This window comes from Pezoporus wallicus, unplaced genomic scaffold (assembly GCF_028554395.1).
Source record: "Pezoporus wallicus isolate ANWC-B61680 ecotype Strahan unplaced genomic scaffold, APGP_CSIRO_Pwel_v1 contig_5785, whole genome shotgun sequence".
In the NCBI taxonomy this organism is placed as follows: Eukaryota; Metazoa; Chordata; class Aves; order Psittaciformes; family Psittacidae; genus Pezoporus; species Pezoporus wallicus.
Genome location: NW_026641150.1, coordinates 1,257,388 through 1,272,780, shown reverse-complemented (window position 1 = coordinate 1,272,780; position 15,393 = coordinate 1,257,388). Strand labels below are relative to the sequence as shown.

At 39.8% G+C, this 15,393-nt stretch overlaps 1 protein-coding gene across 5 annotated transcripts in view; it reads right to left on the bottom strand.

Moving 5' to 3' along the window:
• The window catches only part of CUL4A (cullin 4A), a 39,146-nt gene extending 24,171 nt beyond the window's left edge, over window positions 1–14,975 (bottom strand). For all 5 annotated transcript variants that reach the window (XR_008973909.1, XR_008973910.1, XM_057422311.1 and 2 more), the window contains exons 1-7: window positions 14,751–14,975; window positions 13,977–14,092; window positions 9,369–9,472; window positions 7,131–7,200; window positions 5,303–5,376; window positions 3,662–3,824; window positions 1,186–1,275 (exon numbers count right to left, since the gene is read on the bottom strand). Coding sequence is in view for 3 of the 5 variants with exons in the window: in XM_057422311.1 (XP_057278294.1) it covers window positions 1,186–1,275; window positions 3,662–3,824; window positions 5,303–5,376; window positions 7,131–7,200; window positions 9,369–9,472; window positions 13,977–14,092; window positions 14,751–14,916 (783 nt within the window). In the remaining 2 variants the exon portion in view is untranslated. The remainder of the gene's footprint in view (window positions 1–1,185; window positions 1,276–3,661; window positions 3,825–5,302; window positions 5,377–7,130; window positions 7,201–9,368; window positions 9,473–13,976; window positions 14,093–14,750) is intronic.
• Window positions 14,976–15,393: the final 418 nt, after the last annotated feature.

The window sequence follows — 15,393 nt, the reverse complement described above, 5'->3', positions numbered from 1 at the left end:
GAAATCTGAGGATTTTTCAGAGGAAGTTAATTTTTTCTCAAAACCCTTCTGAGCTAAACTAGCCCTTAAAGCCTCACAGAGCAGATTTTTCAGTTGGTGTGAGCCATACAGTTCTATTATTTCAATGGCAGTTTCTCCAGTAGCGTATCTGTGTCCCTTATGGAGCATTAACACATTTATCACATATTACAGAGGTATGAAACTCTGGCTTCAAATTATCAAAACAGTTATGCATACATGTACATATATGCACACATACACATCATGTACACATGCATATAAATACATGTGTAAGTACATGTATTTAAATATAGAATCACGGAATCATAGAATAGTTGGGGTTGGGAAGGACCTTAAGATCATCTAGTTCCAACCACGTAAGTATCCCTGTATATACTGTGTAAATTAAGGCCTTACACCTTTTGTGGTTTTCCACAATTTTCCACTAGGCATATAAAGGCAGTAAGACTCTTAGTCTCAAAATCCACGTTGAAACATTTCACCTCAAATCCCAGTGGAACACCAGGGAATGAGATGAATGGAGCAGGATTAGACACAAGGATTCACCACAATGCAATGTAAAAAGGCATTTTCAAAATTATTATAGTGACTCAGTGTTAAAATTGAATTAGTAAAGCTAGTCTTCTGTATTTTAGACCACCAAGAAACACACATTTTCAGAGGTAAAATTATGCTCTGCAGTGGGCAGTCTGCAAATGTGGTTATCTCAAGAGGACAGAAAACAAAAGTGCATTAAGTATATTTAACAAATATGGAAAAGAAACAGAACAGCAAAATAAATGCAACAAAACAGTACAAAAGTAAACGGTTTACTTAGGTCATAACCACATAGTAAAATGATGCCAGTAGATCTGTCACAGCTATCGGGCAAAACTAATATTGTTGGCATACTTTTGAACCTTTTGTGGAAATTGATTTCTTGTAGTGTGACTTCAGCTACACAAAATGTCAACATGTTTCTCCACCCTTGATTACATATTTCAAGCACCAAGGCAATCTAGAGCCTGCTCTTCCCTTTCATACAGTACTGCACATCAAAACATGCAAATGTATACCATTAAATTTCATGGAACATTAATACATCATGGCACTACCAGAAGTTCTCATGTAATCCCATAGCAGATAAAACTAATATGAAAGCAATCTTGTACAGCATGCACCTACCTCTCTTTCCTGCATTAATCTTTGGCCTTCCGCAGCATATAAACAATTTGTCTCTTCCAGGAACCTCTGTTCAAATGATTCCTTGTAAACCTGTTAAGAAATTAATTCAGTTACTTACATTAAGCTGCCAATAAAGATAGCCTATTTTGGCTGTCAGGCATAGAGGACAAGTAAATTTTCAAGAACCCTGAAAGCTATGTCAGAGTAACATTACATTAACATTGAAGTTCTCTGCCCACTGGTTTTAGAAAGATTGAAATCAGAGCTGACTTCCCAGTGCAGCAATAGTGTGTTTCAGTCATCAGTTCTCAAACAGTTTAAATTGACAGGCTTCTTTTTAAGGCACAGAGCCCGACATCACAGCACAGCACTGACATCAAATCCACCTGAGCTCAACACTCCCACTGGTACTTCTGTGGCAAAAAAAATAATAAAATACTTTCAGCTAGTGAAACATTGGCACAAAACAGATAATTCCCATCAGTAAAAAAATTACATGCTCAGTAATGCATCTTCAGATCTGAGGTCTATCTGAGTGGCCCAGGAAAAACGAGTTATACCAATAAGGTGAACTCTCTTTCTCCAGGAAAGGATTAAGGTGTGTAATGAACATGATCACAGACATTGAAAAAATTCTGCAAAATGATTAACAGTTTAGTATGAGGTAAATCAGAAAGGACCACTATATAGAATAGTTAAAAGAGTCTGAAGAAGGCAGCTAGGAAATAACATGTAAACAGAGGGACAGTTCGTTAAAAGAAAAAGGAAAGATTCCTTGAGTGTGGTGGAAGAATAGAAGAAAATATTTCTTCCAAACCATACAACAGAGCTGTCAAATTCATCATATTCTGACGTTTTTTTTTTCTCTTAAGGACTTTTAAAAGCTTGATTTTTATATTTTATTTTAATGCAAACATAAATATGAAAACTCTGGCTTGACAAGCATTCACAGCATTATAGTTCACTAATTCAGCATCACAATTAGACATCAACTCATTGCTCCAGCCTTCTCTTTGCACTAGCTCTACTTTCAACAGAACCAAATGCTAGATTTTATTTCTTACCTTCCTTTCCTTCAGGAAAACTGGAGAAACATTAACATCACAGTATACAGAACTGTTTTCTGCGTAAAACGTGTAAAGCTCTATACTAGGAAACAACTATAAAACAGGATCTATGGAAGGAGGAATCAGCTTTCAGCAGCTGGGCCTCAATTGCATAATGGATGAAAAATTAGGAATGAGTAGAAAATTATACAATTACAGGGTTATGAGCACATCTCTGTCTCAGTGAAGTGACAGATATCTTAACAGATTAGACCAGGTTAGTTTCCCCAGTGAAAAAGTAAAACTACACTTTTGAGCCAGTGAAGGTGAATGCAGACTTAAATCCAATTCTGTAAGAAAGATCGAATAACAGGGAATATTTATCTTCAGTTAGCAGAGTGTTGAAAAGTCAACATCTAGAAAAAGCTGATGCAATTAGGGAAACCTGGCAAGTAACAATGGGCAAAAAAGTGGAAAAAAGCACACAAATCAGATTCGCACTGCCACATTATGTGATCTGAAAAAGTCATTGACAAAATTTTGCCTTCTCTCTTGAATAGAACAATTAGTTACTAATTTTTCTGGTACACTAGAAAAAGTTAAAGATGAAAGTCAGGAGGATTAACATGAAAGGCAGAAAAGCAGGTAAGCCACCTGACCCAAAAGGATTACTTCATGCAGTCTTCCTCATTGAACTCGTTTTTAAAACCTTCAGCCAGTTTCATAACACTGTATACCGCTGGGGAACTAACTGAGCAACCTGAATAGTTTTTAAGAATGAAAAACTTATAACTTTATCACATAAGGCTGCAGTGTCAACGAGAGCATAATCTATGCCAAAATCAGCATTTTTTAGGCTTTTTGGTTGCTTAGTATCTATAGTAATAGAAAGTTCCAGTAAATTAAAGATTGACTTTATCTATTTGAAAACCTTGGCCTTAACTTTGCATCCCATTCTATCCTTGGCATCTCTCCTAAGAAGTTGCCAATATGGTGATTTTTTGGGGATTTTGGGGTGGTTTTTTTCCCCACAGACCCAGGATCTGGACTCCAAAAAGTGACACCTTTTGGTCCACTTGTGGACCAAGTGACAGAGGTGGTCTTTTTTTTGTTCCTACGTTTGATTGGTACTAGGATTAGAAAATGAGTGATTAAGACAGACACAATATTGCACATACTAAAAGACTTGCAAATCTACTACTTAAGAATCTGCGGGCCACTGCCTCTGCTAAGGAAAATGGGCAAAGAAGTCTCATTTAAAAACAAAACATGAAAGATTGCACATTGATAAGATTGCCTCTTCTTTACCCAATCTAATAGCAAGATTTGGAAGCCTATTTACTGGAATAATAAAATTATTTCTCCACAACACACAAATTAGAAAAGTCCAAACTCTGTTTCTAAACATAGTCATTATTTGCTGTACTCACCTGCAGATCAGACAGCATGCTCAACAAACTCCGCAGCAAACTTCTGTCCACCGCTTCACCATTTCGTTCTTGTTCGATCAGAAGGAGTATTCCATCAATAGCCTTGTTTTGAACTTGCTTGTCACTAATTACATGATTTCTAAATAACTCTAGCCCCATATCCCTGTGTGAATATTGAAAATCAATAAATCATACTGATGATTCTCTTAAAAAATCTGTATCTCAGTGTGAGAAAAATACATATTATATATAGTGTATATATATTATACAGAAAGAAAATGTATTAATATTGTGTATGTTTTTGACATTGTCCACTGAGAAAACTATAACATTAATTACAATACCAGGCCACAGGCTACCGGATACATACACTTCAGCTGAGAACTGTGACAAGCTTGTCTGTATTTCACACAATAGACTATAATATTATGTTTATTTAAAAAAAGCTGTTATAAAATAATAACAATCTGAATATGTACCTTAACATAAGATTCCCTGGGTCAGTCATGTATGTGTAATAAGTAAGTTTTGTTCAAAAGCATGAATTCTCTGTATGTTTAGGACCTTATGATCACCTCTTAGATTCTTGTTTCATTCTAAGAGGATGAGGAACGATGCCTCTATGCCATGAAACAGCTAATTATTAAACATTGTCTTGGCCAAGGAAAACAGAAGACTCTTAGATAAAACTTGTTACCTTCAACTTATCATAAATCAGGATTTCAATAAAGGGAACTTTTCCAGTATGAGGCGAAAACGACAGAAAGTATGAACAGACCTTTTCAACTTTTAGTGAAAGGAAACCTAACACAAAGTGTTATAGGAAAACTACTGCAGAGGTCAGGAAGAAAGAAGCCCACAGGACATGCAAGGGGTGGGAGAAGGATGCCAAATTCCTCAGACAGCCTGAGGAGCTCTCAAGAGCACAAAAGCTAGCCAGGAAGGGAAAAGGGGCACGCTTACTTCAGTACTTAAGCTACAATTTTTTTTTGCTATAGAGATACAGTAACAATACCATAAAATCTCAGCAAAGCCTGGGTTTGTTTTGTTGGGCAATGATTTAAAACGCCCCACAGGAGGGGTGCTTAAAAACTGAATGCCCAAAGATGTGGTGTGCTTAAAGTACAGCAGAATCATCTCACCACTCTGACCAACAGGTTTCAGCTGTCAACAGGACAATGCAGGAAAAATGATCTGTACCTTTTCAGTGTATTTGACTTCTTAAAAAACAAAACAAAACCAAAAAACAAATGACAAAACAGAGCAAGGAGCTGAGTGTTGAATTTTGTCAAAAGCAGAAGCACCTAAAATGCCAGTAGGCCAGCTCTCAGACACAGAGGCAGCAGTCTGAGGAGGTTCCCCACACAGCCAGCCTCACCCAGGCTGTGAGAACTACAGCTATATATATGCCTTAACTTTTAAGTATATAGTCACAGACCTTTTTCTTCTTACCCTCACTTTACAATGAATATTCCTGGGGAAGGGGAAATGACATATGCATATGCTGACACATGTACATCCATAAATTAACACAAAATTTTAGACTTATTACAGAGATCAAATGTGAAAAAAATATTTCTCGCAAATACAATAACATGTTCAAACTGTCACGATTCAAGGAATACTTACATGGATACCTACCATATAGAAGGAAGCATTGAATTCTGAAGTACGTATGTACGGTCCAAAAATAAGAAAATGCTTCTGATCAAGATCTGAAAATAGATAAACACAATGTTTTTTTCTTCACTCTTTCAAAATGTGGTTTTAGTTTATAAAGCCACTCCTGAAAAACTAGATCACACAGACATGCACCTTAATTACTGCTCTATGTACTTTCAGCTTTCATGGTGACTTGTACAGCCACTGGTCTGTAATTTATTGATATTAGTATTATTACTAAGTGGGGTTGCCAAGTACATCCAAGACAGTTTTCAAATTCATAACCATTAACAAAATGGTTTTATTAGACTGTTGAGTTTTACTGCTACTGAGGTACATAAGCCATTCAATCAGTGCCACCAAGACATTCAGTAAACACCCTGAAGTAGCATGCTGCCATGGTTTTTGCTTAAAGAAAAAAATAATCTTTCCAAAATCAAAGTTAGCTGCCAAAATTCATAAGAAAAACTGATACACATTAAATGCAACTGGGTAAAGAAGGTATTAAAAAAATATATTATCTTTTTTTTTTTTCTAAATTAAAGAAGTGGGAGAAGGAGGTGGGTTTTTACCTTATTACTCTTCCACATTCAAAATCCATTTTAAACTTTGCTCATAAAAAAGCTGCCCAGCTTTCAGTTTAGCATTAGCATAACTCAGGATGTCAGTAACTATCTCACCCCTAGGCCAGCTAGAGAGATTTCAATCCCAGCTGTCCACCTACTCCTACCCTAAAAGATTTCATTGCTTCTGAAGCAATTCTCAAGCTGATAGAGTTTCTGCCAAGCACATTAAAGTAAAACAGCTGTGAGGCTGATTTTTTTTTTTTCTTAAATAGCACAAGTGCTCACTCAGCACAGGGGCAAGAAAGCTGCTTGCCACAAGTTGTGACTTTGAGGAGAAAAAAAAAATGCTCAAAAGTAATTAGGGTGAACAGAGTTCATAGTAAAAGCCTTTTTATAAAAACACAGGTCCAATTTAATTACATTGTAAAGGCAATAAACTTCAACTCTATTTTCATCAGACTATTGAATTTGTTTTGAATGTTTCCATAACACTTTTCATTTTTATTTCAGATAAAAATCACATACCTTTGCCCATCCCCCACAGGGGAGAAGAGGGGTGGATTGAAGGAGTGAAAATAGAAATTCAACTATTTGAGGCATCTGTAGCCAAAGCTAAGTGACAGCGCAATGAAAACTCATTGTAAAATGCTGGCTTACAATTATAATTGTTCATTCTTAAAAGACAAATTCACAGACTGTCTTTGAGAGACGATTTTTCTTCAGTAGCATATTCCTTTGTGGAGGTAAAGGACAAGAAGGGCAAAAAGAAAAAGAGATTCAGTTCTTTAATCTTATTGTTTCTTAGCCCTATAGTCAGGATAATCATCTGTGCTTTGAAAGAAACCCAACAAACCAGAACCACAAAAAAGGTTACAAATGAACCTAGCTCTTGGAGCCAACTACAAACAAAGATTATGTGTTCTCCAATTAATTCAGACAGCAATCAACTTCAGTATAGCCTTGTTAGTTTTTCTTTGCACCCATAGAAAGCAGGTGTCAATATATTTCTGAGTGATGTTTCAACTTCATATGAAACCTATGAAAGTCTGAGTTAACACAACAGAACATAAGTTTTCAACAACAAAACCACCCCCAGCTACCAAAGGAGAAAGTGAAAAAAACGCTGAAACATAGAGGAGGAGGTGCAACACAGTCCCAAGTTAAAACCGTGACAAACTCCTTTTTGCCAGATTTCACACCTCAAGTATATGCAGTCTGAAAAAAAAAACCATTCAACTTACCATTTGTCTGCAATGATCTTGCCAGCATTTATTTATCTTCTTTAGAAATAAAAGACTATCCAGAGAATCTGTACAGCACATATTAAGGAAAACTAAGCTTGCTGGTATCTTTTTGAGGCCAGATTCTGGAGGTGATCTTTGCCAGCCACTTAGCAAAGCTGCTCCATGGATATCCCATCCCATGTTATTGTGACTGCCCAAGAATATACTGTTAATTGCAGAGCTTTTGCCCAGCAGAGGGTCTGGCAGTTCTCCAAAAGGCCTCCCTATATTTTCAGGCAATAGCACTCACTGCTCTTCAGTAATACCACCTAGTGGCTGTACTGTATAACTTTGATATAAACAATAAATCCCACCAGTGTCAAAAACAACCTTGTCACCATCTGAGGTGAGAGGAATGGAAAGGTTTATTTTGTTTGCTTAATGAGTTCACACTGCACACAACTGGAGTGACCCTAGTCTCTTAAAAGCAGTTACAGTTTCAAATAATCCTCAACAAGCCCAAATACTGCTCTTTCCATATACATGAACAGGTCTTCCTAACTATAGTTTTCTTCATTACACAACTGTTATTTAGGAATAACAGAAAGTAAGTCCAAAAATGCACCTCCCTTTCCTGTGCAGTATCATCTCAAACGCCCTCTGGTCTAATCTGACTAATCTAACCTCATATCCTTGGGATATAGTGTAAAATAAAATTCTCAACTCTCAAAACCACCAGATCTGTGAGGGGGCGGGGGAGAAGACAAGTTTTAAAACGCCAGTTTCAAAGCATCTCTTCAAGAAGATCATCTGAAGTCTGAAAAGGCAGGAATTCAGAAAGAGGTTGACTATACACTGCTTTAAAGCAGAATGTGAGATATGTCCTTTAGAGATCAGTTATGTTTAAAAGACTGCTGTACTAACATACTTTTTTAGTTAGATGTCATTTTAAATGCATGAAAGTAAACCTAATGAAAAAAATCAGCTGCTATGTAAGGGGTGAATTCACAGTGTTGATTTATGCACCGTGAATAAGGAAACCTCTGTTTCTTTCTATGTGATGTAGAAGCCAGACTGCTTAACTGGAACTCAAAAGAAAAAATAAAAACTCAACTACCAAAACTTGTAACCCAAAACCATGTTGGGATTTAGGTAGTTAACAGGAGGGAAAAGTATTATCTTCTTTATGACTATAGGCACCTACCTGGAAAAATCAGTAAACTGAGAAGCTGACAGTCACAATTCAAAGCACATTTAAAACATTCACCTGGAAAGAAGTTTCTTTCTGGATCCCAGTCCCTTCCTTCTTTCTATTTCAACCTATCCTTTTCTGCTAATGAAATACATATAGAGACCCAGGAAACACTGTTAGCACCCAAAGTACTGTAGTATCTGTTCAGTATGGCACTTTCCAGCATCTGCTTGCTAAGACACTCTCCAGGAATGTGGGGACAGACATATGTGTGAAGACTCCATTTATCTACTGCTTAAGAGAAGTGCAACTGCTACACTGTTACACAAAAAACAGCCATTCCATAAAGCACAGTCTCAGCTTGCAAAGCACACAGCATTCAGAAAACAGGGCTGGCTGTACCTAAGGTGTCCAGAGATCTCCAGTCACTTCTATGACCAGTTCAGACATAAGGAAAGCCCAACAGTGTCACTTCAGAAAACTATGGAGAGATTTACCATAAAACTTAAGGTTTCTGTGTCCCAAGACAGCCAAGTGATCTCCTGAGCTTAGAGCTCTCTCCCAAGAACCTCCCAAGGTACACATAAGATACCTAAAGGGCTTCTTGAATAACTCCGACACACACCACTGCTGACCAGTAGTTGGTCAAACTTTATGTTTGAGTATTATTTTACAGAAGACACTGTTGTTGAAAATTACTGTGGTGGTTTTCTCTTCTTTAAGCTATTGCTCCTGTACGCATCTCCTCTACTCAGAAACCCATACCTGCTGTTAAACCCAACGGCGCTATTGAAATTTTCTAGACTAGGTGTAAAACTTGCATTCCTATTGAAATGTTAAGTAAATTGTTATTAGAATGTTACTTACTGGTATACAAAAATTATTCACCCAGATGACAACTTAGTCATGTTTCACTTATGTATTTGATCTGCAAATATGTAAGTGGTCAAAAAACTTCTTTAACACATTGGCAATTACAGGTGTAACTTCTACAAAGTGCTGTTTTAAAAAACAATTATTTAAATTAACCATTCTAATAATTTCTGTGCATAAGGAAAGGATATTCTCTAAATTGAAGGATTTGTGCTTTCACATGATCTTCACAGACTTGTCGCAGCTGTTTGTACAGTGTAGCAGAGACTTTGTAAGAACAGAGATTTTCAACAGCCTGAAAAACAAAAAAAGATTATGAATGAGACAGAAAAAAAGCACAACTGAAATTCCTCTGTGTGTGTGTGTGTGTGTGTGTGTGTGTGTGTGTGTGTGTAATCAAGGCCAACAACAGAGAGAAGAAATACCAGTGTTATTTGCCCAATCTGCACTAAAAACCAAAACATCAAAATGAAAGCAAGACTTCATGATTCTCCTTTCTGATTTTGGTCCCTTCTTAAAATGCTAGATTTCATGTACAAACAAGGTCCACCATCACCATATGGGTCATATTCCAGATGTTCTCTTAAACATTACTAGAGCTCCCTCCCCTGCCCCCCCGCCCCGATACTGCTCAGCAGCACAACTCTATCTCTAGGTCCATTCTGTGCATCCTCCAGCACACACACACATAATTTTTTTTTTTTGAAAACACATCCATACCAAATATTTTAACTTCTTAATAACTTTAAGGTAGACATTTCAACCACTTGCTTTAAGTGGTAAATGAATACAGCTGTTTTCCTGTCATTTTATTAACTTACTTCTTTCTGAATATTTCCACTGAGTCACACAGTTATTATGGTAATGTACATAAACTGAGAGGAAAAAAAAAAAACAAACCCCAAACCACACATACACACACACAACAAACCCCAAACCAACAAACCCAATACAACACCCACATTAACTATTAAAAACCATTAAATAAAGACTTGACTTTATTTATTAGGTCCTTCTGGGATTTAGTTGAGTATTCATGCACAGTTGAATAAGAAGACTGATTCTGCCCAAACGCAAACATTCTTGTGGCCACTCTGTTAATGTAAGTTGAGTTGTTATGCAGCTGACCTAGACTACACTGAGACAGCTCTGGCCACCTCTAGAACACTGCTGTTCAGCTATTCAGTGTCTTACACTAACATTTTTTCCTCACGAGAAACTCAATGAGAATGCCAAAGAGAAAATGTAGCCTTGCTTGATACCACTGCCTATATTTAGACTTTGTTCCAGGCACACTTTATTTTAACTTGTGTGCTGTATTTCAATAAATTATTTTATTAATAGACCATAGCATCTGAAATGAATCACAATGAAGACAGCCAAATGTTCTGTGAGAACTGCAAAGTTTACAGTAAGAATTTTTGGCCATTCAGAGCTTCATATAAAATTATCCAAAGGAACTGGACATGATTTTCAGAACTAAAAATCCATCTGTCTTTTCCGCCAACTTTACCTCAACTGCCCTTACGCTATGAGGTGATACTGCAGAGAATATTGCCTAACATGTAAAGCACTATTTCATCCAGGCAACGAAAACTGACCTAACAATCTTTGCCTTTGCTCCAGAGGATTTACAGTGTCACATTTTGTTGGCAATTTTTTTTATAGGATCAATGAACTTGGACAAAGTTTCAGTATTTTCCATGCTCGGGCTTTACACAGTTTTCCCCAGATTTTAGCTATTTTGGCGTCTAATTTCTTTGTAGTATGAAACATTATGGTGTCTAATACTAGCACGCAACTCTTTGTCAAAGCATTAGTAAATGTTCTACACTGTTTCAGTTTAAGGTCACCCAAGCACATGGACTAGCAAGTGCCTGGGCAGAGACAAGACATGAGGGGAAAAGCACGGCTGATCCTTTGGGCAACAATGCTGTCTTAAAGTGTATTTCAAACAGCAGCCATACCACCTCTGTGTTGTCTCTACTAACAGCTGTTCCTGCCTTTTTTTTTTTTTTTATGGGAGGTGGGGGGAGCATGAAATCCAGTAATTTAATCCTTCTTCACCTTTTGCTTCATTTAGAGGTTTTGCTGCCTCTCTTTCTGAAAAAAAAAAAGATTTGACTTCTTGCACGCAACTAGTTTGGGGAAAAAAGCCACAGCAATTATTATATCTACAACACTTTAACTAGATTTGTGTAGGTCAAGCATCTAAAAGTTCTGTTTTAAATCAACCTCTGTTTTGAGCAGAGTCTTCTGTTTTAACATTTAGTATGTAGATCATTGCTACTTCTTCTATTATTTCCTCTATAGGCTCTAACATCCATGGGAATAACTCTAACCTACTTGATGTCATTTTATTTAAATATACATCAACTATGGCTTCCTCAATTTTGATACAATATTACAGAAAAGAAACAAAAAAAACAATCACGCTGTGCCTGTGTTACATTTTTCATGGTCTTAACTCAGGTAAGTAAAACAACATCTGCAACAAACTATTCACACATAATCGTTTTGCAGATAGTTTGTTACATTTCCTAAGGCACAGCCCTTCCTATCCATCCATCTAAATAAAGTCTGGTTAGTACTTTTGTAACTTTCTTTCCTGCACTACTACACTCTTCCTACTCTATGTCCTCCAGAAGGGCAGTGCTGACCCATTTCAGGTTATTTAAAACCAGGCTGCAAAGGGAATTTTCTTTTTCCATTATTTTTGTCACTCATTCCTCACTCAGCAAGTCTTTGCACTGCCCCACTTTCTATACCCCATAAAGTATAAGCTACCTCTATCAAAATCTGCGCAATCTACCACCAATCCCAGATATCATTTCTATTTTAGTCACAAAAAAAAATTGGCTGCCACCCTCCCATTGCTCAGTCTGCCAAGCACCTTCATGCCTGATCCCATGCTCCCTCTAATGCCTGGAAAAAAACTATCTTTCAGGCTTTCCACAAAGCCTTGTCATTGTTCTTCAGTTTTTCTTCAGCCACTGTGCCAATTAAATAAATAAATCAGAAAGTTCAAAGGCAGGCTGGTACACCAGCCTGCTCTGCTCACCACACTGAACTCTAGAAGGCCTCTCACTTCCTCCCATAATGTCAGATAAAGACTGATTGTAAGAACTGATGCACACAGAAATTTTCCCCTGTGGATGAGTTGGTGCTCACCAACAGGCAGTTAAAACGATCTGTAAGTACAGATCAGGTTTCTGATGGATGCTGAACTTCATCTCTTATTCCTCTGGCAGGAGAGTAAGCACCTACCTATGCACAGGCACACAAACCACCACCACCCACTGTGCAGAAATCTTGCTGATCTGCACCACTGCCTTGCAGCTCATTGGACTGCCCTTATGCAGTCTGTACAAATACACAGGCAAACAGAAAAAACAAGAAGTACAGTTCTCCCTCCATAGTTTATCTGATATCTCACTCCTCTTCTTCTGCCAAAACTCAAGTCTGTACTCTGGCGATTTCATGGCCATATTACTATAATCTCATTTCTGAGCCTCTGAAAACAAGTTAGGTAACACTCAAAGCATCTGTGGTGGTTTGGGTTTGTTTGTTTTTTTTTTAGCTAGGCATGAAAAAGCAGGATTTTTTCACATGCTGGACTTAAAACCATAAAATGTATTATGCAATTCAAATTCTGCAAACCTGCAAGTGTTAATAGATGAATATATCAGTCAAGTTAGCTATTTAAAGGAAATAAAATAATGCCATTTTGGTGTCAATATGCCTTTACATAATCAGCCATTTCAGACCTATATGTTATATACCCTAACTAATCACAGAGACCAGTATACTCAGCTCTCCTACTCATTCTGATTTTCTTGACCATAGGCCCAATGTAGGATTCTGAATTTCTTGTCCCTCGCAGTATGCACTTGGCAGACAATATCAAACCTACCTCAAATGAACATTTAGAAAATTTTAGGTGAGCATAATAATGTCTGAAGTCCTGATCTGGCAATGACATCCACATCTGCAGATCAAACACCTGCACCCACAGAAAACTCACAACTAACCTAAGCTATATAGCACAACTTAGCGCATCAGTAATTTTTTATAACATGATCACTGTAAAAATTACTACTTCAGTTAAATACCTCAGAGTATTAACTAATATAGAATGAAGACATATATAAATGGGGAGAGTATAAAGAAATGGCTCATATGTATTTCTCTCTCACCCTCCTTAGCCCAGCTTCAGCAATCCAGATGTTCCAGAAACACTTTTTCAACACTTGAGTAAAAAATTATAAGCCTGATTGTTGGGAAAATGTAACAGTAATCTGAAACTCAGGTAAACTGACAGTTTGTTGCCTGCTCAATCAAGATTCTTTTTCAGTTCCCCATAGGGTATTGACGCTGAAGTCTAACTGTTATTATCTAATAATAACAAATATTTCAACATTACTATTCACAAGAGACCACAGCACATACAAAAGAGAAGTTATAAAATATGTGAGAATAATATCCCATTTGCAGCATCTGGAGCAGGCGCTGTATTGAAGAGACAGAGACCTAAATCTCAGCCCTGCCCAGGCATAGCTTTTCATGTCTCCCAACATAAACTGCTTTTTCATGGGCCCGGATCCTGGTAGCTCTCCAAGGAACTGATATATAAAACCGCAAACTGACTAGAAACCAGAAACACTGGAGTGCAGTGTGACCAGTTCAGAAAATATAATCAGCTGCTAACAAATCAAAATACATTATGTTAAACGGATAGCTCTGTGAGAGTCCCAAAGCAGCTATTTTTCCTTCTGTTCAAAAACCCCTATGCTCCTTACCTGGTAAAGCTCTTCAAGGTTGTATTTAATAGAAATGCTACTCTGTATGGCTCCCACCGCTTCATGAAGTTTTTGCCAGGTGTCCTGAGTGTAATTATCTGGTAATTTGGGTCTTTCTGTGAAGGGAGATATAGGTAGTTGAAAACTAGCTGCCCCAATGGGACTCTGTAGCAATCTCTCTCACCCTGCTTCATTACGCTCTGCCGAGCCATGTTGTGCTTGACAAGCCTGGCACAAGGAGAGGCTTGCCAGCTCCACCCAAGCCGAAGAAACCTTTGCACGGTGCCGCTGACCCTGCAGCCGGCGGCCCCGCACACGCCAGGGAGCGCGGACCCTGCCCAGCAAGAGCAGAGGCGGCAGCCGCTGCACGGCTGTTGCGTTTTACCCCCGCGTCACTTTCAGCGAGGTAACCCTCGCCTGGCTTTAATTAGTTTTGACACTAAGGTGGCTTTTCTGACCGCTTCCCACGGTCGCCGCTGCTCCCACGCACGGAGCCCCACGCGTGTCCCCGTAAGCTCTTAAACCGGTACGGTGACGGCAGCGGGGCGGGTTATCAGCGCGGCGGCAGCCTCCCCTCGCCCAGATAAGGCGGCGGGGCGGGTGACAGCAGCGGGGGCCCCCCTGCCACTGGCCCTGTTCGGTCCTATTCGGCCGGAGGCTGCCCGCCGCGGGGAAAGGAGGGGAGCGACAGCGGCCCGGCCCGCTGTAAACAAAGGTCGGTGCGGGGCCGGGCACACCTGCCGGGACTGAGGGCCCGGCCTGCCCCGTACCCACCTCTGAAGTTCTTGATCACGAGTTTCTTGGAGGAGGCGGTCGCACCTCCCCCCCCTCCGCCGCCACCTCCTCCCCCGGCGCGGGTGGCGGCGGCCAGCGAGACGGGCTTGGTGAGCCCATTGGTGTGCCCCACTAAGTGCGGCTTCTTCTGGGGCTCGTCCGCCATCTCCGCCCCGGGCGCCGTGTCCGGCCGGGGCAAGGCGCTGGGCTGGGCCGGCTGGGCCCCGCCTCGCTCTCTGGCTGGCAACCGGCGCCGGGTACCGGAAGCGCGGCGGACGGTACCGGAAGCGTAGTAGGGAGTGCTGAGAGTGCCGCGTCCTGGCGTCAGGGTGGGTTTGCGATGAGGTAGGGGCGGAGGGGCTGCTAGGTGTGCGGGTATCCCTGTCCGCCACCGCGTTCCTGCCTCTTTCAACGTGTGCTCTCCGCTGTCGGCCCCTCGGGGGCTTGCAGGGTGCTCTGCCCTCCCCAGGGCCTTTGTGCCAGGGTTGCTCCTCCACACGCTGCTTCCCCCAGCAAGGGAGTATGTATGTGTGTGTGTGTGTGCGCGCCCTGCTCCGCTTCCCCCGCGGCTGCGGTCCTGTTCCTATAGGCTGGCGGCAGCTGTCCGCCAGCAAGAGGCTCAAGGGAAAAGGGATCGGTGTTG